This window comes from Aptenodytes patagonicus, chromosome 7, assembly GCF_965638725.1.
Source record: "Aptenodytes patagonicus chromosome 7, bAptPat1.pri.cur, whole genome shotgun sequence".
NCBI classification, from domain to species: domain Eukaryota; kingdom Metazoa; phylum Chordata; class Aves; order Sphenisciformes; family Spheniscidae; genus Aptenodytes; species Aptenodytes patagonicus.
In genome coordinates this window covers 10,357,409-10,384,641 of record NC_134955.1, presented here as the reverse complement: position 1 = coordinate 10,384,641, position 27,233 = coordinate 10,357,409, and the positions used below count along the sequence as shown (strand labels likewise).

The 27,233-nt window shown below is 37.4% G+C and overlaps 1 protein-coding gene across 4 annotated transcripts in view; it reads right to left on the bottom strand.

The window, feature by feature from the left end:
* The window catches only part of LOC143163145 (synaptotagmin-9), a 72,282-nt gene that overhangs the window by 24,495 nt on the left and 20,554 nt on the right, over positions 1-27,233 (bottom strand). For all 4 annotated transcript variants that reach the window (XM_076343927.1, XM_076343928.1, XM_076343926.1 and 1 more), the window contains exons 2-3: positions 14,153-14,504; positions 10,633-11,179 (exon numbers count right to left, since the gene is read on the bottom strand). In XM_076343927.1, the coding sequence (XP_076200042.1) occupies positions 10,633-11,179; positions 14,153-14,504 (899 nt within the window). The remainder of the gene's footprint in view (positions 1-10,632; positions 11,180-14,152; positions 14,505-27,233) is intronic.

The following is a 27,233-nucleotide window of genomic DNA, read 5'->3' as shown; positions in this document are numbered from 1 at the left end:
CCTATTCATTGCTCCTTCTAAAATAATTTTACTGCAGGAAATGGAAGAGGCAATGTTAGGTAGGAGGAGCAGTGAATTTCAGCCACTCACACTGTGCTGTTAGTAATTGGTTGCCTGACAAGCAAGGTTACGTTTTCTGATGTTGTGATAAACCGCTATTTTTAAGATACCAGATTTGGCCCAAGAATCTGAGTGGAGAATTTTATCCCAATAGTTCATACAATCAACTGTGAAAACCTCCAGCTGTCAGTTGTTTTCTGCTTCTCTGCCCATCACAAGCAAGATGCCATCACTAGCCAGACATCTTCTTCCAGATGGTGTATGTAGCTTTAATTTTGAGTTTGTCTGATGAAAGGAGTAGTGAATGATTAAGCACTCAGTAAGGTAAGCTGTAGTTTGTGACTACTGTTTTCTTGAGTAAATAGAGCAAGGTGTTTAATCAAGCAACAAAGTGCCAGAAACATGCAGCTATACAAATCTCAAATGTCATGATACCACGTACGTTGTTAATGCAGTCTCGTCATTTGAGCCTGTCACTTCACCAAAGTACATGGTGTGAAATTCTCATTCTAATTGTCTGCTAGGGAGCCATAGGAAGGCTCAGACACTGCAAACGACTGTATGCTTCATTTACCCATGTGAACACTTCCAGTGACTTCAGTGGGACTAACTACAGAAGTTATTATATCCGTAATTCTAGAATTTGAGTGGGCATTGCAAATTGCCTTTCAGTGTTTGTGAGGACTGGTGGTTTGCATGTGTTTGTCATTTAATCCTACCCAGGCAAGCACAAAGTGATGTTGCAGTGGCCTGTTGGATTTTTTCAGGAAACACTATACTTTATCCTTTGTTCCTGTTACACATATATCTTTCTGAACGTTTAGAGAAATGTATATGCATGAGGAGAAATTAAATAAAATAGTGAGTTAAAATTAAGATCTCCACTGTAAAAAGGTAATAAACTTGGAACTAATAAATCTTGATAAAAAAGCTTTTAGTCAGGTTATAAGTCCCTCAGTTTTGCCATTGTTTCTTTAGCTCCGCTCTCAGAAAAATAGCTCAATTGCCATGAAAGAATGATGCCTTTCTGTCCCTCTTCCCTCAGATAGTTTGGCTGCCAAGTAATCTGTTTTTTACAAAGTGAAAGAATGGAAGAACGTAGCTATGTATCTTTCTGCAATAATCTGAGCAAGGTTCTCTACGGAGCCTCGGGAGTGGCCCTCATGCTCCGAAGGGCCGGGGATTGAAGAGAGAAAAGCTGTCATGTACGTCTCTGAGGCCTCCCAGGGACAGTTAGGGCCTGTATAATATCTGTTATTATACTTGCTGACCATATAACCAAAGCTTAGCAAAATGTATTGTGTGTCTTTTAAAGTTTCTACTCTCATTTATGTCAGTTCAGTTGTTTCATCTTTTATGTCTTTCAAACTACATGATCAGCTGCTAAAAGTCTCCTAGACTTTCAGGAGAAAAGCTAGAAATGCTATAGATACATATATAGGACATATTGTTCCCGCAATATGTCCTCCACCAGTCAGCTCAAACTTCATCTGCAACTTCTAATGTTTTCCACCCACATAGGCAGTGGGGAGGTCTGAAGAGAGCCCTCGTGTGATTATTTAGCAAATGGTATAGCCCTATCTTAATTTTGGCAAGCTCTATAATTTAGCCTGTAAGCACAAGAAACATGCCTCCGAAGCACTACAGTTATGGTCCGGTAATTCCTTCTTTCTGTACAGACAATGGTGTTTTGTCCTCAGTAACAGTACTCTGGAAAGATCCTGGAACCCTGAATGGTTGAAGTGTGAGACATGTTACGTCCTCTGATGAGAGTTTGAAAGGGGACAGAGAAATCTTTTGGTGAGAAGCAGAGCCTGTGTATAGTGGCACTTTCTTTTCTACCTATTTACCTGGGACACAGGTGTACTAGAGATGATGAAGTCAAGACTGTACCCCAGCAAGCAGACGTTTTAGGTTGTGTTAGGATGCCAGCCTGTCAGGTACGGTGTGCAGGAGGTGCTTCCCAAGTAGCTAGGCTATCCCCTGCACAAATATCCAGTATGTCTTGGTAAGAGTTTGGAGCACGGTTACAGTTAATCCCTAAGTAAATAATACACAATAACAAAAAAGTCCATTTACTGCTTAAATATAAGACCATGGGAAAATAACATGAGAACTGGGCAAACAGACTGTACACAGAAGAAAACTGTAAAACTCTCATCAAATACCCTGTTTGGTGGCGAAGGATGCCTGATGGTTGTGATATCTTGTGGGGATTAAAGACTAAAAATGGCTTGAGGCTTTTCACATAAGCACAGTATGTTCAGAGGGAAGAATACTTTCAAGTTTGGCTCCAAATATTGAAACTAAATTTAAAAAGTAGGGTTTTTCAGAAATTTTGATGAATCCCTAAGCTATTGAAATGCTTTCTGTGACCTCTGCTAGAAAAAAAGACAAAGTAAGCATTCCCAAAACTGTTCAATAATTAAATGTGTGTTTGAAGCGATTTTTTTCCCTGCCTGGCTAAATACATGTTTAAATTGAAAGTTATATAACCCTGTAGAAAAAAAGGCTATGGCACAGTCTAATCTCGAATTATGTGCAGAATGGTTACAGCCAAGATCACCTTAATACAGCTATTTTAGCCTTAATGCTGTGCGAGTGCTCTTTGCTCATCTTGAAGAACTGCTGCCTATGAATCGAAAATACTAGAGCAATTTTTTGTGTGTTTGCGGCTCTCACTAACAATTTTGGATGGTATAATTGAAGTACAGGCTTGGCTGACCGGGATCACATTTTGGCTTTGCTTTATGTGCAGTGTGTATGTTGTTGTGAGCTGTTTCACTGAAGGCTATCTCTGAGAGTCTTCTTTAGAGAGACTACTGGAAAAATAGAATTGGCAGAGGAAGGTGAGAAGACAGGGGAAGGGGGATGGGTAGCAGAGGGACAGTTACAGACTTCCAGTAATCTAGAAAAACAGGAATGTAGGACTGCGTCTAACCTTTTTTAGCATGTGGCTAATGTGTGGAGGAAAGTGTTCTTCATGCACTATTGCTGTCTGGGGCTGGTACTCTGGGGAAACATGCATAATACAAAGACAGAATTGGGTGCTCAAGAATATGCAGCATTGATGGGTGGGGGGAGAACCCATGTGGAAACCAGGATTTTAATTTCGTAAGGAATTTTGAGTTATTTCCATTTTGAAGCAGAATATCCCTCACTTGACTTGAAACATTTTGCTTTGATAAAAACCAGAGTAGTTTGTTACTATTTCAACTTTCAAAATATTTGAAAATATTGCAATAGAAGGGCATTCCAAATGAGAAATTAAAACATTTTATTTGGAAATGTCAGTCTTCTCAAAATACTGACTTCAAAAATTTTTTTTTTCTTTTAAATTCTTTAACTGAAATGGTCCCGTTTCTGCTACATGTTTTTCTTTTTGTGTCTGCTTTAGTTTTAGCTTTGTTTCATTTGTTTGTCTGTTTGTATGTATGTTTTTTGTAGAGAAATATCCAGACTGAAAAAGCTCATTTGGAAACTCTGATAGCCGTACTCCTGGGTTCTGTAAACTTGTATCTGTATACACATATACACAATTCTCTGAATTATCATTTTCTTAAACTAGTCCCAAAACCCCAATAAATGTTAGCTGAGGCTTCAGTGATGTGACAAGATTCATCCTGTTTCTGACCCTGCCTGCACGGAGCTACAAGGCTGTTAGGTAATCACTTGCACTGAATAGTCACTGTTATTTTTAGAGCCGAGCTTGGAGTGCTTGTACCACTGATTTGGGACCAGCCTAGCTGCATCTCAAACTTCAGTGCTCTTCAAGGCATTTGACTTTTTTTTACTTCAGGCCCCTCCCAGGTTTTATTGAATATTATTCTCACAGTTACCCAGTTGCTCCAAACAGAATTTTATAATTGTATGTAACTGTATCTGTCCTTTGTTTAGCCATGCTGAGTGCTGTCTCCTAATAATTTAAACATATTTTCTGACAAATCTTCTCCTACAAAGTAATTAGCAAAATCATTAGATTAAAAAAGAAACATAAAAAGACAAAAGGAAAAGCCCAGTTTTTACAGTGAACCCATTTAAATATGTAGTTATTAAAAAATGTAAAAACTGTAGGAAAAGCACTGGCTGCAGCCGTTCTCCAATGTATGATGATTACTATACCTGTTGTGCTGATGCTGAAGGTTACTTAATTTCTTTTTCATCCTTACTATGGTGAACCTTAGAAATCTGAAGGATTAAAGATCTATGCCTTTTCAGCATCTTTTGGCTATGAAATGATTCATTACACATGGACTTTTATTTTTTCTGTACATTTGATTAAGTAAGAACAGTCAGAAAAAATCATGAAACAAAGAGTGACCTTTGTGACTTAGAAGATGAATACCCACTGATCTGCCTCCTGAAGGTAATTATGCTTTCTGTATTTTTTTTGAGTACCTCTGGGTTTGGTTGTGTTTTTTGGTTTTTCTAATAAATCTAAAATTTAAGTGAGGTGAATCTTACCTCTTGTGTTTACTGCCTTAATTTGTCTAGTCATGAAATAGTTGTTGTTGCTCCTTAAACTTATGGCATGCTTTAACGTGGGCAAGATACATGGGTTTGCAAATCTATCTCTTCTAGAGACACTTGCATTTGCAAATCAGTTAAATAGGTACATGTCCACATCACCAACTGATTGCCTCCATGATGCCAAAGCCTACCCGTTTCAAACAAATGGAACGTCAGGTTAATACCGGATATGTTTTCTGTATTACAAAAAAAATCAGCTAGTGTTTTCTGTTTACTGCTACAGCCCTAAAAAATAGATACAGCACTTAACATTGATGGTTTGGATTTGAATTCATATGTAGAGCCAGAGATTTGGTTTGTTTCTGTTCCTTCTCAAACTGTTGACTCAAGAATTTTTGTTAACCATTATAAACATTTTAAATGCTTTTCTGAGCTCTTGCTCAATGCCATCGCTTTTCTAAACCCAGCAACTTGCCAAAAGAGGAATTTTAGAAATACTGGCTAAAACATCTTGACAAGCTAAACATTTTTAAAGTGGAGTAGGTGGACTTAGTTGACTTACTGCCAGCTACACTATTTGTACACTGTCGAAGAAGATAAGCATTGCTACATAGAGTGGATTAAGGCTGGTGCCAGGAATCTGCAGATTCTGGACCCGGTCTCATTTCTGCTATTAAGTAGCGTCATGTCTTAAGCAAGTCACATCCTTTTTGTCTGAGTCTGTTCCACTCTCCATGAATTAGGGACAGTATTTAGCTACTTCTTTCAAAGAAGGAAGTTTATTTTCCTCAAGTTTTGAGGGTGTAAGCCCCAAGGATTATGACCTGCGCCTATGCATGTGCATTTGGCACACATTAAATGGCTCACAGCCTCTTAGCAGGAGTGGTCCTGAGCAATGCAACCTTTGAGGAAGTTTTTTTCAGTTTGAGGACTGAATAGTTTTGAACTGCAGAAAATCTGGTAGGTTTGGTCAGGTTTCAAAATTTTAGACTTTTATTCTGCTTTCCATAAACAACTCACTGAAATAATTTAGTCTCTTTTTGTCTCTCTTCCACACATACGTGGTTGTCATTAACATCTCTGAAACAGGGTACTTAAAACTTCCTTCTGGTGATGTTATGATTCCAGTTGCACCTCAGTTATACAACGTAAATGCCTAAAAATACAAATTTTCAAATCTTTCTTTCTTGGGCAAATTTGAGAACAACATCAGTGAACAATTAGCATTTCTAGAATGCAGAATTTCAAATACTTATAACCATCCTACTTTTTAACTCTCTTTGTCAAAACACTAGCATGTATACCAACATGCAACTTAAATTCATTATTTTTTTAAAATACGGTTTTGTTTACTGCTTCTGTGCAAAAGCAATTCAGCATTATCTGACACACTGTTGTATTCTTGACCACTACATATACCCTAAAAGAGCTTGAAGATTCTTAAAGACAGATATAATCAATTTCTTGGCTTTGCAACTTCTAGCAAATGCTGGCTCTTTCTGGATGTCAGAGTAAACAACTTGATATACAGCTTGTGTTTCTTTACAGCTTTGAACTCTCCATAACTCTCTTTCGGGTTTTCAGCGAGCCATACACATTCTCTAAAGTCTGTGACATGTTACTTCTCAAATTCTATATGTATTACCCAGGGTTTTCTTTCTGTAATTTTTTCTCTTGTTCTTTCAGAAATATTTTTCTTCTCTATTTTCACTCTCCTTTTTTACCCTGATATATTGTTTTTTAACTTTGGTGGCTGGATGCTACACTCATCGACGCTCAGCTAGAAACAAAAGCGAAATTACTTCAAAATATTAAAAACAGAGTAAGCTTTTGAATCCTTTGTAGTACCCTGATTGTCTGCAGATAAAGAATAAACCATGTTTTGAATCTGACTGCTTTCACTCTTATCAGAGTTTCAATTCATTTCACTCCTTCACAGGAGGTGGATACAGCAATGAGCCTCAAAGGAACCACAGGAGAAGGATAAATGGTAGCAGTCAATATGGTAGCTACAATTTATAGCGTATTAGGTGCATAGTCACTGCAAATCTTGTTATAAATATTCTTTGAGAAGAGAATGTTATAGAAAGATGCACAAAAACAGGTTAGTCTGGGATGTTCAACCTTGGGGTGAGATGAGAGAAAGGTGCCAATGGAGTGTTATGAATAAGATTTTTTTTTTTTAAAAGTGTTTATATAAGCTTAGACATTCAGAAAAGGAACAGTTTTCATTGTACCATGCCTAGATCTCAAGTATAACTATATTTGACAACTGAAAAGATAGCATCAGTGTCAAAAGCTATATATACTATAAGACCAAAGTCACAAATTTGCCTCCTAAAATGAGTAGTCATTTTGGAAAATGCTGGCCCAGTTAAGAATGGAAATTTGCATTGTTCTTTCGTACTCCGATTATCCCCCTGCTCTAAGTGGAGGCCACTTTTAAATACTCCTCTTGTCTAGAAAGATCACCTGCTTAGCAAGGGACAAAGGCCAAGCATTTTGAGAATCCAAACAGCCAGGATGAACCACAGCTAGATTTCCAGTTCACAGAAATCCTTCTCTGTGCCCTATAGCGCCTGGTGATGTTTAGCAAGACATTCTTGAGAAAAGATTTTGCTTTCTGGGTGCACAGCAAGTTATCCAAGTGGATACTTAGCATCTTCTGAAAGAGAAGGTTCTCCTTTATCTGAAATGAACTGACAGCTTCCTGTCCTTCACAGCTGTTTATTTTATTTTGTGACAAAGCCGTGTATTTTTGCCTTATCACATTTTAGTTTGAAGATGGCAACCAAGGAAATATTAACAACTCTTTTCTCTTCAAAACATGCCATCAGTCTGTGAACATTACAAAAACAAACAAAAAACCCCACCCCAAACCCTGAATATGTTTTAGAGGCTACTAAACAAAACATGAACCCCAGCCTAAAAATAAAGAGTATCTTTTTTTCTTGATGAGCCAGAAACCAGTGTAATCTGTCCAGTAGATATACAAAAAGCTTATCTAGTTCATTTCATGTTCATCTAAAGTTGATCCACTTAATTATTTCTTCCATTAAACAGCCCACTGCTGCTTTTTTCTGGTTGGAAAAAGTGTCAGTGTTACAGGAGAGAGATTTTATGCTCAGAGGACCTGGGATTAGAAGAACAATCATTTTGATATTGGAGATTTGTGTTTGGAGGCAGATTGCTTTTGAGCATGTAGAAAATTTTTATGCTGACACGTGTCTGCGTTATGAAATAATTTCAAACTCTGGAATGGTAGCAGATGTTATAGTCCAAAGAATCAAAACTGTTGGTTTTGGATAAAAAAAATCTTTCAGTGTTATTTGAAAACAGAAGAAAGCACATGGCATAATAGGTCAATTTAATGGCATTGTTTGCAGTAAAACTGACATTTCAGGCATAATCTGCAGTGCTCACTTGAAGTAGGCCATTTTTCTGGGCAGAGAAGGATTTCATACATTCTTTTATATTACTGTGTCAAATTGGATTAGAACATAATAAAATGGAGAATGTAAAATAAAGGCCTTTGGGATTGCTGGTTATGCAGTGTAATAAGATGCACAAGGAATTAAAATGAATGTACTCTTCAGAAGTATGACAAACTTGTCATGTGTAGTTGTGTGGACCGTCCCTTTTTCTAGTACGTTTCCTTGGTTTATCCCTCCTGCGCTGCACTCTTTGTTGATCTACATTGAGTGAATTTCCTTCAGTAAGTTTGCCCAGCATTTGTCTGTTTTGTAATTATTATTATTTGAAACAAGACATTCGAAGATAAAATGATTGAAAACCTCCTACAGTTGATACGGTTTCTGTTTGCAAGCACAAACTGCCCAACGGTGCTCAAAATTTTGATAAAATTTATTTCAGAGGTTCACTAATGCTGCCTGCTGGCCTGGTGTGGAGTGCAGCCACAGGAGTATTCACTTCAGCAGCTTCACCAAGTAGCCCATAGGATTCAGTTTCTGCTGTCAGCCTGCGAGGTATCTAAGCTACACAGACAAGAAAATGTACTGAAACTTGGTTTCTTAAATGATGCTTGGAGGGTTTCTCATAACTTTATGGAGTAAGTTCTAACCTTTGAAATTTTGGAAATGTTAATTAGTAAGCTGAGTACTCCATACTTTCATTTATCTGATACTCTTATCTCAGAACTCACATTAGCCAAAATTGGATTGTGTCTCCTATGTGCTATGAGTCATTTGCTTTGAAAAGGTCTGTTAGCTGAAAACCCAGTGATAAGTCTAGACGGCAGGTCATGTGTTCTGTTTGGATAAACAGGGTTACTCTTCACACAGGAATTAATATTAGTAGGAATTAAATGACTCATGTTTCAGTCCTGAATTTAATTTCAGAGATTACAGAAAATCTGAATACAAACTATATGCCGCATCGCTTTTGAAATTTGGAAGGGGAAGTGATTAAAAGGAAAATACCAGAGTCAATCTTTGTCTAAGTTAAAGCTTGGAAAAAGGACTAGTACATATCAAAGTAACTCCAGCGTGCATGTGCATTCAACTTTCAGTTGATGGTAAAACTGAAAAGTTGAGCTTGGGACACAATGCTGTACGAAGGCAGGCTTTCACTTGGAATAACTGTCATCTGCTCTGTCAGATTCTTACTTTTCCCTTGCAGTTGAAGAGCAGTAACTTTTCATAGAAAAGCCAGGTTCATCCTTCTCTGACACTGGGTGTCCATGCCCCTGCCTGTACCTTAAGTAAGGGAACTGCTAGTGCTGCTGCTGCAGTTCCATCCTAGTGTGGAAAAGGATTGTGCAGTGGGTGCACGGCACGTTCCACAGACGGATACGTAACACTGACTAAGAACACTGAGAAATCAGCTTAAAACAAGGACAATACTATTTTTCAAAAAGAAATTCCAAACAAAAAAATGGATTTAATCCATTTGGTCTGTAATATGGGCATGCTACCAGACCACAGAGGTATAAGGTGAGGGTCTGAATTCAGGACAGTATTTGTCTCAGAACATCCTTTACTTTTCAATGGCTTCTTACACTTGGCTAAGCATATGCTTAAATGGTTTCCTGAATTGAAGTCTAACAAACTTACAGTTTGATCTTACTGTTAATGATGTTTGGTTTATTTGACTCTAAAGTGTGCACTCCATTTGAGTATGGCTTGACATAGCAAATGAAATATTTACTGACTCTCGGCACTAGTAGCTTCACCTTTGTGGATTTCTGTAATGTATCATTCTCATTGAAGGTCTGTTCTCCATAGGATGCAAGTGATTAATTTCTAACAGCATTACAAGGAGGTTGGCTCAGGCTTTGAGAAGAGAAGAAAGCTCTTTCTTTTCCAAAAGTAATTTTTGTGGTTTTGTACCTAATCGCTAATGGGATTCCTGCATAGAATTTGATACCAGAGACTTTGGGACAACAGAAATATAGACTTATAAGTTTCTTATTTCCCTATGTAACAAAGTAATGCCAAACAAAGGGTTAAACCAATCCAGTGTGTTTCATTGCTTTCATGGAACACATGCTGAGGTGGTTGTTATGTTTTTAAGTTTGTATAGGCTTTATAGTTTTTATAGCTTTAATTTTTGTAGGCTGACCGATGACACTTGTGTTTTGGACAGCATTGTCTGCACTCTGTTTGCCTGGATTATATGTGGTGTTATCTCACTTTATGAGAATATAGTCTCTAGAAGGACTGAAGATCACTACATAAGAAATCTTGAATCTGCAGTTCTGGCTGATTCGTATGCTGTAATTTATGTGGCAAATAATACAAAACACAGAAAGACAGGCAAAATAAGAAAAGTAGTATTTCCTTAAGTACGTTTTAGATTAAGTAAGATTAAGAGAAAAACATTCTCCAGCTGTTCTACTCTGTCAGCAGGGCGATGACTAAACCTACTATCTCCTACATAAGACATTCTTTAATATATCCAAAGAACGAGAAATGAGGACTGAAAATGCACTGTCAATTTCCTTGGATTAAGGTCAAAGCTGGAGAAAGAGAAAGAATAGAGTATTTTCCTTCATACATTTATCAGACAATTTAAGTTATAATCAGATTAAGGAAATAAAATCAGAAACAAGAAAATCTCAAAAAGAAAAATTATAATACTTACATTGGTGACATATTCAATATCCTTCCAAATATTACATTCCCTGGGAAAATCTGCCAAATCTAAAAAATTATCCACTATCACTTGGCCAATCAAGTCATGCCTGGAGAATCTGTCAAAGTCATACACAGAGAAATGGAGTTTCCTTGCGTTCAGATCATTGTATGGGACAGTAAATAAAAAAACTTCATCAAATACTGGATTTAGGGTCTTTCTGTGCACTTTAGTCTGGTGTTTTGTTTTCCTATCAGGAAGCAGATATATCTTCACATACGGATCTGAAGTTCCAGAGAAGTCCTTTGCTGGCAGGTTGATGGCCTTGTGTATCTTCACTATCAGCTGCTCTAAATCACAATCATATTTCAGAATAAAGTTCAGTTTTCCACATGCCTTGCTATTACTCCTCCGGCCATCGTCTGTGTCCACTGATCTTTGTTTATATAGCTCTGGCTTAATGCGGCCAATCCCTGTCAGTTGCTCCTGTTTCTGAACCTGCTGGATGTTGAAGTCAGGGTTGGATAGGTTGAGCTGTCTTCGGATTGAATTATGCCTTAAGTGAAAAGGAAAGAATTGAAATAGATTGTGTTGAAGATTACAAGAATCTGTGCACGCACACACTAACGATCCTGTTCTCATTTGACATGTTTCTGTAATGTACGCCAGGGTCAGATTTTTACTCACATAAAGTGATAAAGCATGATACTCAACAGTTGTGAGAACTCACCTTCAGCGTTAGACTGCTAACATCACATAATTTTCTGTTCCTATGTCTCAAGCTAGTGGTATGCCCCCTCCAAACCTGGCTGAAGAAAGTAACAAATGCAAATTCATGGCCATTGCAAATCCAAAGGATCTGCCTTATTGGCAAGTATAATGTGATACGATAAGAACTGTAGCTGTTCTTATCAGTTATCATTTTCAACTGAACCCTTTGGATTAATGCCTATGAAATGAGTTACATTATATAAATGGCAGCAGGGTCTGGCCTATTATGCCAGCTGAGCTTGCTGATTTCTGGTTCTGAGATAAAGCTGGACAAAGTACGGTGCTTCCTGACATCTCTGCATTTTAATTACTTGTTGATTTCTAGAACTACTTCATTTACAAGTGAACTGTTCTGGTCTGAAATGGTTTGTTGACCACTCCAACAATTGTTTTGTTTTTTCTCTCATACCTGATGTAATAAGCTCTGTGGTACTTTGGCTGAAAAGCTCCTTTAGTTTCATTACTCCGAGGAGAGAAAGTTGCTTTTAGCTTCGGTCCAGTGAAATTTATTACTTGGAGTCACTCAGTTATTGTGATTGAAATTTCCACTTCATGAGATGATAACAGAAATAAAATTTGCAAACCCTGTTAGGGTAGTGGGATGTGAAAGTTGGATTAGATAAAATCCTAATCTTATATGAGTTGGTTTCCACTTTTTTGTCCTATTCATATGCAGCAATCATTCAGTGTATTCGAGTACCATGAGCTGTGGTTGAACATAGAAAAAGCACACGGAGAATGCTAGCACAGGATTAGTCCAGAGCTGTTTATGTTGGATGTAGTCAGCAATAGTTCCTCTGCTATCATTGTTCATTCATTCCTTGTAAATATGTGTTTACGCATGCTTAAAACAGGAACAGCCTCTTATATACTATCCTATTTTTTTCCTCTTGTTGCATAATACATAGATAATTTTATAGCTATACATTAGTCATTTCTATGATAAAATACTATCATGTCACAAAAAAAGATTTATATTGCTCAACCCTTAAGTTCCTCATCACAGTGGGAGGTGCAGAATATCCTGGGGAGGAATAAAAAGGAGGGCACTGGAGAGCCACCTTAACAAGGATTGTAGCAGGGGCAGGAGCCTGGTCTCTGTGGCCACATAGGAAAGCCACAGCTGGCTACCCACTTATGCCAGAAAACAGCAGAGGCAAAGGTGAGCAAAGGACGCAGTACAAGGAAGATGGGCCCCTCTTGCTCAGTGAAAGAGTCTTTTGGAGAAGACCTGGGCAAAACTGAGAGGCAATGAAAGAGAAGAGTAAAGAGCAAAGCCTGTATCAGCAGACGGTATAGGGCAGGGGTGGGACCGGGACAAGTCATGCCCTTGTGGACAGAGCCACTATAACACCTCCTGGAGAGAGCCAGGCTGGGAACAGTTGCCAGAAGACGGATAGGATTCACAGGAGCGAAGACATTGTCCATGCACTCAGGATGCTGAGGCACGTTCTTTTACGGATTGGGATTGCTGCTGCTTCTTGTGAGATGACTATGCCGTGGTGATCCCGTGCATTTGTCATTTGATTAAGTATCAGAATGGCTGCCCTGTTGTAGCAGAGAAAGCCTGTATCTGACTCAATACTTTCACAATATCGAAGACACACGTGAGAGGTCTTAGTGTTAGATGTCGGATATTAATATTCTGTTGTTAATGAATCTCATGACGTGCTTATTTCCCAGCAGTTTGAAAACACAGCAGCACCAGCCCTGCACTGTACTTCTGGGCTATTAGTCCTTAGTTGGAATTCAACCTTGCATGTGGTAGGGTGCAAGCTTTGGTAGCCATAATTATGGCTTTGACCTCCCCATAGATTCCTACAACAGTGTAAGTCCAAGCCATTCTTATGCTAAAGAGGAAGGGCACCTGGAGCTTTTGCAGCATAGCATTAATAATGTTCTGGGGACTTTTCAAATTCTTTCTGAGGCATGTTTTGGACAACTGGCAATTACTGAACTGGCTGCTAGCTGCTGTCATCTTACCCACGTTCAGGTGTGCCTTGGCTAAACTTGCTCTCCCAGATGGCCACAAAGGAGGCTAGCAAAGAGCAATTGGGCTAGTGCTGTATCTTCTCCACCTGAAGTGCATCTGCTTTGACTCAGAAATTTACTGGGTCTTCACATGCTGATCCTTTCTATTACTGTGTGAAACATAATCCTTTTATCACCTGCCCCTGCACATACTCTCACCCTCCCTCTTTCCTCTTCCCTCCTGTACTGGTTCTCCAGTTCCCCTGGAGACCTCACTGATTCTTGTTTAGTCACTTCCCCCCCCCCCCCCCCCCCCCCCCGTCATGATTGCGGCTAAAATCTATGATTTTTAATCCTATATCTAACTCTTGCAAGTGTTTCATTAGCTTGCCCTACTTTTCTTCTTTGGCTGTTTTAAAAATCTTTGAGAAGATATTACTGAGTGTTCAGCATCAGTGCTAAGTGCAAATGAGTATGCTTTACAAGCTAAATCTAGGCTGTTCTGGTGCTTTACAGGACACACAGTGCTCTGTGTTGTCCAGCTTCTGAGGGAGAGGCACAAACGAGACAGTAGTTGATAGAAGAGTGGATAGTAGCATTGTGATCCTGTCCTTTTAACCTAAGAGGTTTGTGCACCTCAAAGAATAACTTTTGTGTAATTTTTTAAAAAAAGAATGTGGAAAGTAAATTATGCATTTTTAATAGATCAGTGTACTGGATAATCAAGCTGTGCTCTTCTGACTGTATCTGTATTCATTAATAGCAGAGAGAAATTGGAGTTACTGACCGAGCAGAAGAGGTTGGTTCAGTGATCTGACGATGCATTCGCACATTGTGTATGCAGTTCTCCTTCATTCCCGCCTGAGCATCTAACGGAATATCAGGGGAGGTGTGGCTGATCTTCATGGAGGACTCTGGATAGGCTGTAGGCTGTCCCAGATAATCCTCACTGTAGTCATGGTCATTGGTCTCTGTATCTGTGTAGTTCAGTGATTCTTGTTTGTTGTCTTTGTTCCCAAATGGCAGACCACGCTCTCGCCAAGGGATCCAACAAAGCTTCCAGGACACGAACAGAGAGACACCAAACAGAGCAAGACCACAGGCTGTGACAACTAGGGAGAGCAAGCTTATTGAGACATCTGCAAACAAGAAAAACACATGCATGTCACATCTTTGTGCTTTTTGGAGCTCTGCATCTCCAAGGCATACAATATGGGAAGTAAATATCTCTGGATTGCAGATCTACAAAAATTAAATTCTGGTCCCTGCAACAATCATAGAATAGAAACATATTAAATGTTCTATTTTTTTTTTCCCCAAGAAAAAAAAAATAACCTTGTTTGGAATTCAGTATAAGGCTCATTCTTATAGAACTTAGTTTATGACGGGTCATCCTAAATATGAAAAGGGCTGTTCACTTGTTCACTCAGTTTTCTACTGATGAAAGAGTAGTGCCTGCAGTACATGTTATTTTCCTTTTATGTAGTGCCGTTTCCTCCACCTCCTTTACCAGATCTTACTATCTTCTCTTCCAGAGGCTGTATTATACTTATACAACAACCATGAACATATGCACACATGCACATACGTGGCAAGAATTTTTTTTTGTAGGTATTTAACTGAAGTATCTCGTTTCATCACTTTAATTCCATTCCTTCTAATCTTTGACTCATTCTTATCTTTGCAAATGATTTTTGACTATCAATACATGTCTTGCTGTTCATCATTTAGTTTAGGTACCAATTTCTCTTCAAAACTGAAGTTTTTCTTGGTTTTAACTCCAAAGGCTCTTTTTTCTGTTTCCAAACTTCTGGTATAAAAGGAATGTGGAGATGAGTCTTCTGTTGTTTTTCCCCACATTCCTAGCATTATCCTGCTCTATAATCATTTCAGCACAAATCAGTTAAAACCGGGAGAGGCTTTTTCTCTGTTTTGCTTTGTTTTAAGTTGCACATTAGGAAAATGACTCAGTGGAACAGCTGTTTTTATGGTTACAGTGTTTTTGGAATGAGTTTCTCTGTGGATTACACAATACATCATGCTTTAAACACAATTAGTAAGAATTCTATTTTACTGCCTCAAATTATAAACACAACCTTATCAAAGCAATTTTTCACACTGTGTGTAGGTTCAGAATGTCAGGCTGCATCTCTCTAGCTAACAGCTAGCCTAAATTTCCAAAGGATGGCATGAGGTTGAAATGTACTGCTCCTACTAGGACAATTATTTAAGAATGACAATTCAGATGAAACAGCCTCAGTCAATTTGAAAAAAAAAAAAATTTTTTTTTTTCAAAAAAGTGGAAAAGTCAATACCTTCTGCCCCTGTTGTGAGTCTCATTCTTACCAGCCAGACAGATTATATTTCTGCAGAGGGGGGAGTGACACTACAATCAGTTTCACGCAGGAGCTGTCCAGTTTATTTTGCATGCTGAAAACCAATTTAAAACAATTTTAGCCAGCACGGCCCTTTCTGTCCTTCTCCCAGTCGTATGAAGACAAAGCTCATTAACAGTGGGGACACCACAGCAGCTGTTTGGAATTATAGCAAAGAGTTTCAGAGCTGAAATTAATTAAAGAAATTCTTCCCATGCATAAAAGGCAATTTGGGAGGAAGTAGAATGGTGGTTCTTGATATTTTTGGAATATTTACTGGTAAACAAGTCTGGCAGTGGAGGCAGAGCACAGTCTCTCCATTTGATTAAAAAGCAGAGGACCTGGGATGCGCTAGTGAAAGACGACCTTCAGAATAAAGCAATTTGTCTTGGATTCCCTGGAGGAGGAGGAAGAAATATATCAGAAGTCTGCAAAAAGGTCTTTTCTTTTTCAAAGAACCGATTCAAGTAAATGATCCAGCATTGAAAGAAATGAGAAACTGGGAGTTGTCAGAACCAGCCAAAAGATTACAAGATGAGAACTGGAGACTGCCCAATGCTAAGGATATGTGAAGGTGAGGAACAACTTGACAGGTAGATCAACAGTCCCCTACCTTGAGGATGACTTTAGCAGAGGACACAGTCATCTAGAGAACTGACATCGTGAGAAGAAATACACAGGAGCAATATGAACTACTTTTCATTTGGAGAGTTTGAAGGGTTTTAATAATATACCTCTGCATTTAATAAAGTAACACTGAGAACCCTTATCTCACAGCTTACTTTCAGAGCAGCCGGATAATAAACAGTTCAGGTAACTTGCCAAATCGCAGAGTAAGAAGGGATTATTTTTCATCATCTTGATTTTACTTCTTTCTGACTCCTTACAAACAATTTTTGTGTGAAATTTTTGTTTCTGTGGGTGGAAAAGGGACAGTCATGTATCTGTCTTACTTCTATGAAAGACAGTGGGGCTAAAGGGCAGTGCCCTAAACTGTTGCCTTTCATTAGACAGTAATTTTCAGATACTGCACGCCTGGCTGGCTATTTTCAGGAACTGGGCAGATCCAGTGTGAATAGCTGGGGTGAGTGCAGTCCCAAGTGAAGAGATTTTTGGCTGCATCCTGGAGCTGCTTTTACATTAGCCATTTGTACTGTTAGATACTGTATTTTCTGTATAATTTTTACTCTGTCTTTCCAGACGTCTCAGTTTTTCTAAGCCTGTTTACCTGGATTCCCATGTGGTAGCAGTACTCATCTGATGCCAGTGATTTCCTCTGCTTTGTAATAAGAGCAGGGTAAGTCTTCACTTGCTTGTCCTTACAAAAATCAGAGATCTGCAGCACAGAAAGTGTTCTTCGAAAATCTAGCTGCTTCTCAATTCCCTCTGCTTTCACCAGAATTAGTGCAATGTATTTTCCAGAGCAGTATCTGATGCAAGTCTAAACTGCAACTGTGAATCAAAGTGTAGGCAAGCACTGTAGGCAACACTGAGCAGTTTACAGGTAGGCATGGATGTTGGGAACAGTGAGGAATGGTGCCGAGTATTTCAGAAGGAACAGTTTTTCTCAGTAGCATTGCAACATATAAATTTAGTGCGCACATTTTGCCATGTTTTTGATGATCATCTGTGCTCACTTTTAGCATTTGGCCAGTTCTGTCAGTAGCTAACTAATATATCTACTCTGTGTACCCACTCTGGATTGATATGAGCTCTTGATGCTCTGCAATGGAGAATCTCATGAACACAAGGCAGGCCCCTGTGCCATAGGTACTTGCATTGATCTCTTTGCTGGTGCAACCATGATGACAGGTGAGTGTCCTGAGGTGTTGATATGAATCCAAGTAAAAACTTCATAGCTATAGCTTCTTGATCATGGCTGCAGTGTGACCTGAGCTCCCAAATTCCAGCATATCAGAATACTGGACAGTATTATAGCATGTTAATAATGGATAATGTGTTCCACAGAAAGTAAGTCCAAATTTTTTGTTAAAAACATGTACTTTTAAAATATGTTAAAGGAACCAATCAATGCAATGGCATATAAATACAGTTAATTTTTATAAGCACATCCTCTGCAATGTGCTTTCATGCACCAGTAAAGGAGGCCTTTTGACAGACACAAAATAAGAAGACAGATTTTTAGGGCGGCCCCAGATTAGACGTTCTCAGGGCTAGAGAGCTTTATGTGATTTTTTTTTTTTTTTTTTTTTTTTTTTTGTCTGTTGAGACTGTAACTTAATTGTTAGAGGACTTGAAAGACCCTGCTATTACTTCCATGCAGTTGTAACAACTCAGGTACCCCCGCTGTGGTTTGCAGTAAGGCCGTGGGCACACAGGCTCTCTGAATATCTTGCTCACGGCACATCTTACAGATATTCTGACGTATTCATCAATGTTTGACCAAGTTATCATGTTTGAATCCCTTTTACTTCACTGACTTTCAATTTCTTTTTAATCTCCTATGCTTATCAGCATAATTAGTGCATTTGTTCATTTTTTGGTAGCAATCAAAGTTAAAAACAATGCAGAAACAGCAAGTGAAATAGAGTTTTCTACCAACGGATCACATCATCAGTTATTATAACAGACTGGAGAGATGAGCACAACCTTTCTGTGACTGATTTTATTACAATCAGTTCTATGACAGCTTTATCAAAGAGACTCAGTTTGGTTATGGAGTCATTGCTGGATCTTTTTTAAGTTTTTTACTTAAATTTTAAAGCAGGTATGTTATACAAAAAGAAAAATCCCACTCTTTATGTCAAGAGACTGTATGATGGGAATATAAATTCTCATCTTCAGATTATGCTATTAAAAGAATCACAGAATCGTTGGGGAAGGGACCCTCCAGCTCATCTAGTTCAACACCCCACTCAAGCAAGGTCACCTAGAGTAGGCTGCCCAGGACCGTGCCCAGACAAAATTTCTCCAAGGATGCATACTCCACAGCCTCTGTGGGCAACATATTCCAATGTTTGATCACCCTCAAATAGGCTAATAACATAATTTTATTTTGGTAGGGTTAAGATACTAACATGGTAGCATGTTTTAGATCACAATACAAAAATATCGATAAAGCTTTAAGATATAACTGCGCTTTGTAGATTATCCAGTAAAAACAAGAAACAAAATTATGCCTCTGTTTATATTGCACAGGTTTTTAATATAGATCTACTGAACATAAGCTTTTTATTGACTTTAAATGAAATCATAGATTGTTCCAAAAGAATCTGAGTTAGTGTTGAATGTGTACATACATATTGTGTGTTTCTTGTTCGGTATTGAAGGTTAGAAGACCAATAATGATTTCATTCAAATTCTGACAGTACAAAATTGCAGGCATGTCACTTGTTTTTTCTGGCATAAATAGTTGTGCCTTACCCTCTAAAATTCTGACGCTGAAAAAACTTACCAAAAAATTAAGACATGTGAAATACAGAAATAATAGTGGTGGTTTTGTCTGTTCATATGTGAAACAAGTAATGAAATAATACTTGTTTTTTCCTTCTTGTGTTTATTAAGTTACCATTTGGATTTCTAAATATTACACAAAATCAAATAGCTAAATTAGCCAACGATGGGAGACATCAGTAGCTAACGCAGATCAGTGCATGTGTCCAGATACGTCATTGGAGTTACAGAGTCAAAAGGCACAAGCTAAAATATTTGGATTCATCTGACTCCAAAAGATGCAACTAAGAACAAACACATGAAGAAAAAAAACCAAACCAGAATTTCTGATCAACCAGGTATAGACAGGACATTTGATCAAAGGAACTGCTGATCAATAATATAATTATTTGGATAATCAAGTTTTTGGTTGCCTGCATGTGATCGGTGTTCTATCAAATGAACTCCTTTCCCAACAAACTGACTGTAATCTGGTTTAACTTGAAGCTGAAAGAGTTTTATCAGAAAACTTAACTGGGAGAGTTCTTTTAACAAGTTCTTATTGAAATAAAACAAGCTTTCTTCTCTATGCTTATTTAGTCTTTTCTTTTTATTAAAATGAGTATTCAGATATTCCAGCATACATACATTGATCTATTAGGTGAAGTTTGGCTAACAAGAAGTGAAATAAATCTTAGCAATTTAAAATCTTGCAATACGGATATTTTTAGTCCAATACAAGCAATCTTTTCTCATTTAAAAACCAACGAATTTCAGAAGGCATTCAATTCAACATTGCAGTCAAATAGAAAATGATAAAATTAACTTGTTCTGAATAATCATGTTACTAAACTTTAGGATATATTGGGACAAATCAGTCAATCTTTGTGGATATGATTCAGTCCAAATTCAATGGTAATTTCAAGCTGTTATTTCCAGAGAAAAAAATGTTCCTCCTTTCATTAAGTTCTAGTTGCTCAGGGGGAGATTTTAAGGAATATGAAGTGGTTAGACATCTAACTTCCTGAAAAACAATGGAAACATCAGTGCCTATTGCTTAAATCCTAGCTGTGCTTTTGAAAATCTAAATTGTCTTTCTCCCATGCAAATACATCTATGGAGGGTTAGCCATAATTCAGCTGAGTGATTGCACTGTAAGAGCAACTTTTTTTTTAAACCTAGAAGTCTAAGACCCTAACTTTTCCAGAGGAAAATTGTTGTTTGGATAAAGTATCTGAAGTACTTACCGAAGCAGTTTTAACCTAATATTGCAGTGTAGTTTCATTTGTGCTTCACAAGTTTTTCTTAATTAATGTAGCTGGCACTTGTTCAGGATGAAAGGTGTCTCTTTGCAAAGACTCCTGAGACAAAGGAATAATTCTCAGCTAATATATTCTTCTCTGAAATATTCCTGAACAGAGTTAATTATCCTTAATACTGTGATTAGAACCTTTCTGGGAAATTCTTTAAAGTAAGGCAACTGAAAACCAAGGGAGTGAATCTCAGATTATATTAATTTTATTACACATACATATTCCAACTCTTATCTGTCTGACCCTGAAATTTATGAATGTGGACCAACAAGACAGGCCTAAGTGAGATCAGTGTCAGGGTTTCATATAGTAATAACATTTTCCATGCTCTAAAAACGTATTTGTAACTGGGCTTTACCGGTATTTGAGGCTGTTACTAGCTTTTAGTGACTATTTTTTTTTCCCCGAGTTATGTGTTCTACATCTTATAGGTGGGCCTTAGGGTATGTAAAGCTCTTGTGTTGGTTAAGACACTGTTCTAATCCTGTGAGTGACTTGCATATATTTTTATTCCTAAATAGTGTTACAAATTGCAGTTTATCAGTGTGTGCTTTCTCTTCATCTGCTTCGCTTGGGTTACAAATTTGTGTAATGTTTTTTCCAGGTATTGCTTAAAATTAACTAAGTTTCATAAATGAACTAGATCAATGAAATATAATCCTAGGACTTCACCAAGGTAATTATCAATTGGTTTAAATGTACATAAATTCCATAGCACAATTTCAATATGAAATCAGAATTACTAAACAGCCATACAAAATACTCACAGCAAAAAGTGCATGAGCAATAGGGATTTGTTTGCTCAGAATATTTTTCCAGCAGCAATTGCTGTGATATAATTCAGAACTGACACAAGATTGACATAATAGTTTATTGGCAAGATCACAAAATTAGAGCTTTAGGCAAAAAAAAAATTAAAGCAAATTGTTCATGGACATTCATAAACAGGAAATAAGGACTCAAAACATAACCAAATATTCTTTTTTATTTTGTAGCAGCAGAAAGATTTTAGTTTTGCTTATTAAGAAGAAAAGTTATGTAAGCAGAATGTTTTGTTTGTAATTCAGGTAAGGTGACTTCATATTGAGATAGTTTATTAACTGCAATCAAAATTGTATGTGAGCACAACACTCAAAAGTGTACTTGCTGAAGAAAACCGATCAGTCTCTAGGATAAAGCTTAACATCTGTAATCCAATAAGTTAAACTTGTTCTAAGAAGAATTTCTTCTTGTTTGCACATCTATTTCCTCTTAAAATATTTGGCCTGCATTAATGCAAATTTCCTTGACAGCTTAGCTGACATATAATATTCTGCTAGAGTTTGTAAGTGACAAAAAATGTCTTTACTAATCAGACAGCTGGCTGAATGAGCAGTGATTCTTAAAGACACAGTTGAGAGGAGTCGTATGTTCAAGGGCTTGCATTTTTCTTTCTGACATCTTGCAGTAGTATCTACTGACAAAGAATTACGGTGTTCCCCTTGTGAAAGCTAAAGCTTCTGTTTCACAAGAAACATGGATACAAACAAAGCATAGTAGAAAATAAAATTTGTCATGACTGCATATACACAACTGTAATAAGTTTTATCCAGGTTCCTATGCCTCAGACTTGGTTCTTTTTGGTTATTACCATATTCTCTTTGAATACATACTTCGCACAAGTGATAAAATATGCAAAATTACTGTATATATTTGGTCTTGTAATATTCAGTGAAAAGTATTATATAGTGTAATCTGGAAAAAATGCATAAATAATAGCATAACAGAAGAGGGGACACCAGTTTGAAAGACACCATGCCAGATTGTCAAGTACTCTACATGTAACATGACATGGAGATGGCTTACACGGCTCTATTGCATCCTGTTAGGCAGAATCAGTTAGGGTCCTACATTTGCAGGTCAGGAAATGTAGCTGGAGTGAACGAATATGAAATTTTCTAAAAGCCATTTGGCATTTGAGACACGCTTGTAGCTTGTTAGCTAAAAGGAGAAGCTGGTGATATACTGAGTGAGAAAGAAATTTTTGGGGTATAGATTTATACTGCATATTCATATGACCGTCAGGCCTGTTAGGTCCTTCATAGTGCAAAAACTGAGTAGCTGTGCTTTGTAAGAGTTACAGTTCCCATGACTGTAGTCAAGAGCTGTAACGCGTATTTCCACCTACCCACTCGCTCTGCTACTTCTTGGGATTTGTTAAATAGAATCAGATTAATTATTTGCTTGGAATAAATAATGTGATACGCTTAGACTTTTCTTCTTCTTGTAGGATCATTCACAAAGTGAACTGAGTTGCTAATTAATCATTTGCAAATGTTTATCCTGGTGTTTTTTAAGGGATGGAAACCAGTAGTTCATAGGCTTATTGAAGAATTTAACTTCCCATCTAGTGTAGAAAGTGACTAGTCACTTTTGGCAAATACTGTGTATGTTCCCTCACTGGCAGAATGAAAGGTTTTAATAGAGAAATGAATGGTGAAGAATGAATAAAGAACAACCATGCTTTCTAGCAGAAATTTTTGGACAAATTGTGTGTGTGTTAAAAAGTACGAAACTTTTGAGATTTGTGAACATTTTCATGAATAAGCCATCAGAGCAAACATTAATCTTGAATGTTATGACCCTATGAATAATACTGAAGAGAAATTGCGATTTATTTCTGCAATATATAGCCAGTAGCAGGAACTCTCCAGGTCATGGAAGAAGAAAGAGCAAACAGCTTATTTGAACCATGCCAGTAAGCTTTAAATTCCATTATAGTCCTTGAAAGCCCAGTAAGTTGTAATAAATACTAAAGAAGCATTTGAGAGCACTAAAAGAAATGACAGAGAAGCATTTCATTTCCCACTTGTATAAAACTGTACAGTAATATTGTACCAAAGTGCTCAAAACAATAGTTACAGATGTATATTATAAAAAATAATAATGAAGTAGCAACATTTTCTGCAAATTTTTAACAAATTCCTTTTAATTTTGATCCCCTTTGGGGCACAATCTTTCCGGGGGGGAGAAGTACTTACCCAAATGTTTCACTAAATGACTTTCTTTTGGTGGGGAAACTTGTGGAATTAAATGACTTCAAAGGACCGTGGGAGATGTGGACAGACCACTAAAGGGTTTAAAGGGCTGTTTGACCTTTAGCAAAGTTTAAGTTTCACATTCATATCTAAAGACATGTATATGTAAATACACACACATCTATAATATGATGAATATGACAAAAAAATATTTTCACAGAACTAGCCATAATGATTAATAGGAGTTGCGTCGCTCATATAGTTCTAGAACAAATCTATGTAACATCTTTTTCTTTCAAATTTCCATTTTCTTTTCTGTTGGAAGCACTGAATTTCATCTACCAGTTGGCTACTTGTCCCTTTAATTTTCTTATGCCCAGTGGAAACCATTAGCCTTTCTAATTATGAGTAACTTGAAAAAAAACCTGTCAATTTTTGAACCTTACTTACTTCATTTTGGTTTTTTAGGAAATAAATACGTAAGAAATAAGAACACTATTACTCTTCTGGGCAATTTATGTAGAATAAAAGTGCAAGCTTCTCTTTAAAGTCAGGTTGCTTGGAATGGAAATGAGGTCAATTATTTCATTAGCTTCCTTTTCAGAATCAACTACTCTAAGCGTACGTTATGGGAGTTTGGCACATCACAGTGGTTCAATATTTACAATCCTTGCTTTACATTCAAGGAAGAGCCAAAATTCATTTGCTTTCTGTACGCTGGCAGATCATAAAAACATTGCCACAAGTGTTGAAACCTCACAAGGGACTTCAGGAAAGTTGCCTGCATAGACTGTTATGGATAAAGAGGAAATTTATTACTTACCTTGACCTTCACGAACCTAATGAGATGTTTATATCTATTTTTCAGTTTTGCCGTCTTTATTTTTTTTTCCCTGAATGACTGCACTCTCATCCCTACATAATATCTAGACTAGAAAGATAGTTTACAATATTCTCAAACTGCTCTGGTTAGGACTTCTTCATATTACCTGATTGTCCTGGACTTGTTACACATTATTCTTCCTGAAAAGTAAACTATCACAAACCACTAGCATCTTAAACTGATTAAATAGCCTGATTATTCTTTTAGGAGGGAGCTGTTGGCATAAAGGGAAGTAAAGACAGCTTTAAAAGCATTTATCCTTCTTGGATGAAAAGCCAGATGCACTGTACTGCTCACATTGACTTTTTAAAAAAAAGTATTTCAGAAAATGAGCCATGGTGAATGTATTATGTATCTGTTGTTCTTTGTGAACTTAGGGTTCCCATTTTATAAAATGAAGCTTTTTGCCCTGATCCATATGTATTAGGGTGTGATGGAAGTCTTACTGATGGTGATATTTACTACTAGGAAAGATAATGAATTAGTAATTTACAATCAGATGAAGTTTACTATGAATTTACTGTTAGAAAAAATATATGGAATATACTTCTTTCCCATCCCCACTCCTCTTCATCTCTATAGAGCAAAAGAAACAAGTTCAAGGCTTCTACAGACTGTTACTAGTGGGTAGTTCTGGAAATCCCATCTGTCTAAGAGAAAATTGTAGAACAGATATGAAAACAGAGAAACTAAGAGCAGAAAACCAAGAGAAATCTAAAGTGAAACAGCTTAAAACCATAATGGCTAAAGAATAGACTTGAGAAACAGATTTGATAAAAAATTATCATTCAGACTGCTCTTCTGCTTTTTCATTCCTAGGAAGTAATTATTTTAAAGCTGAGATGCTCTTGGAAGCCTTCCTAATTTTGGCAAATCCAAATACAAAGGAGAACTTAAACTTGCTTATTTCTGCAAAGCATATACTAAATAATGCATGCTTTGCGTTAAGAATTGTACATATCTGGATTTCTGCTTTCCTGGGTGTAATTGTACAGTCGTGCAAGACATTCCTTATATTAAAAGGAATCTGTAGAAAGAACTAGTAGCAACAACTCTGAAGTTTTCTTATGAACTACACAATTTCATGTTGTACTTAGTTGTGAATGAAAAATTGAAACTGGAAAGTTTGAGGGGTTTTTCTTCTTGTATTTAACTAGTTTTATGGACAGGAAAGCTGATATACTGCAATTTTGACCCACAAAGCAAATATTGAACACCGTGTAGTAGTGACAGATGCCCACTCATCCCAAATTAATGGACCCACCCTGATCAATATTTGTTACTGAGAAGAAAGCAGTAGAGTCTAATCCTGTTGCTCCAGTGAGTATACCCAAACTGTGCACTGGGTTACAGAAATGAATGCATTGAAGTTTTGATATTGGGAAGGATGGTAATGATCTGCATGCCCAACTTTTTGAGGCTTGTCAGTATTCTTGCTCCATATCATGCAGGAGGCGTCCAAATATGTGGCTTTCTCACTGAAGAGCAAGCTAATTGACTGTAGGGATAAATTCAGGGCTTTACTCTCTACAGCTGCTGATCTAAGCACTTTTATTGAGCTGTAATAGATTAAAAAAAGAAAAAATCAAGAAAATAATAAATCAGAACAGTGCATTTTAGCATTCATTTGCTCTCCGATCAGTGAAGTAACCATGGGATTGCTACTCTCCGAAATCGAGATGTCAGTCCGAGTCACAGATGTGATGCAAACTGTTGTCAGTGACTGCTAAAGATTAATGTATTAACATGTCCTTAAATTCTTTGAGTAAAATTGGGCAGAGATACCTGGAGAAGCCTGGCCCTACCACGTGGTCAGAGGGGCACGCTCAACAAATCACTTACTGTGAAAGGTCAGGAGTTTCTGAGAATCTGTTGGATTCATAGGGAAAACAAATCTTTAGAAGGAGACAGATGGGGGACAAGGGACAAAGACAAAAGCTTGATACAACCCTATGTGCTGTTAACTTCGAAATTTGCCAGTCCCTCTTGTACCTTCCTGTCAACAATACCCATAGCTGTGTGCTATAGAAACAATCAGATTATAATATATAAATGCCAAACAACAGTATCAATAACTAGTTCATTAAGGCTAGAAATTCTGGCAACTGTTGAGATTAAGATGTTTCAGCTTTTATAGAAAACTGCTAATTTTGCCCTTATACCTGTATGTAAAACCAGGGACATTTTCTAACAAACACAATCCTTCAGAAAGGCCTGCTGACTCAGAAGTTAATTTGTTTTTCATTCATCTTGACATAAAGGTCAAGATACTAACTACAGCATTTCAGGGTTTTAAGGCTGATAGTAACTTAACTGAATACATCAGCTTTGCATCTGTCTGGAGGTTTCATAAGCTGCAAGGGACCTCATGGTGCATTCTGCACCTAAGACAAGCAGGAAGTGTTTTTATTTTAGATATTTAAGAAACACTGTGAGCCTTTTTGCACAAATAAGGAAACATCCACTTGTGAGCACCACAGACTCTAAGGTCCGTGAAAGGATCAGAAGCTCTTACGTTTCATACAAGAAGTCATTTGTAGCAATGACTGCCTGTTGAACCCTATTTACCAGTATCAACCACTGTGAAGAAGTGTGTTACTTCAATGCATCTAAAAATGTTCCGCAATTAAAAAAATAAACAGTTAATATTTTAAAAGCGTCCTGAAGATTTTTGATCTACTTCCCTCAATGACAATGAACAGGAGCAGTTCATACACTCCATTTTTCAAACACTGCAGACTCAGGCAGATGGCTTCATACCAATGTACGTTGTTTTGTGTCTTCAAAGGTTTCTCCTTTGCTTTCTGTCCTTCTCCCCCACTCCATCCCTCCCCTCCGATACACACACTCACACATGTACATCCCAAGTCTAAGATGCATCAGCGTG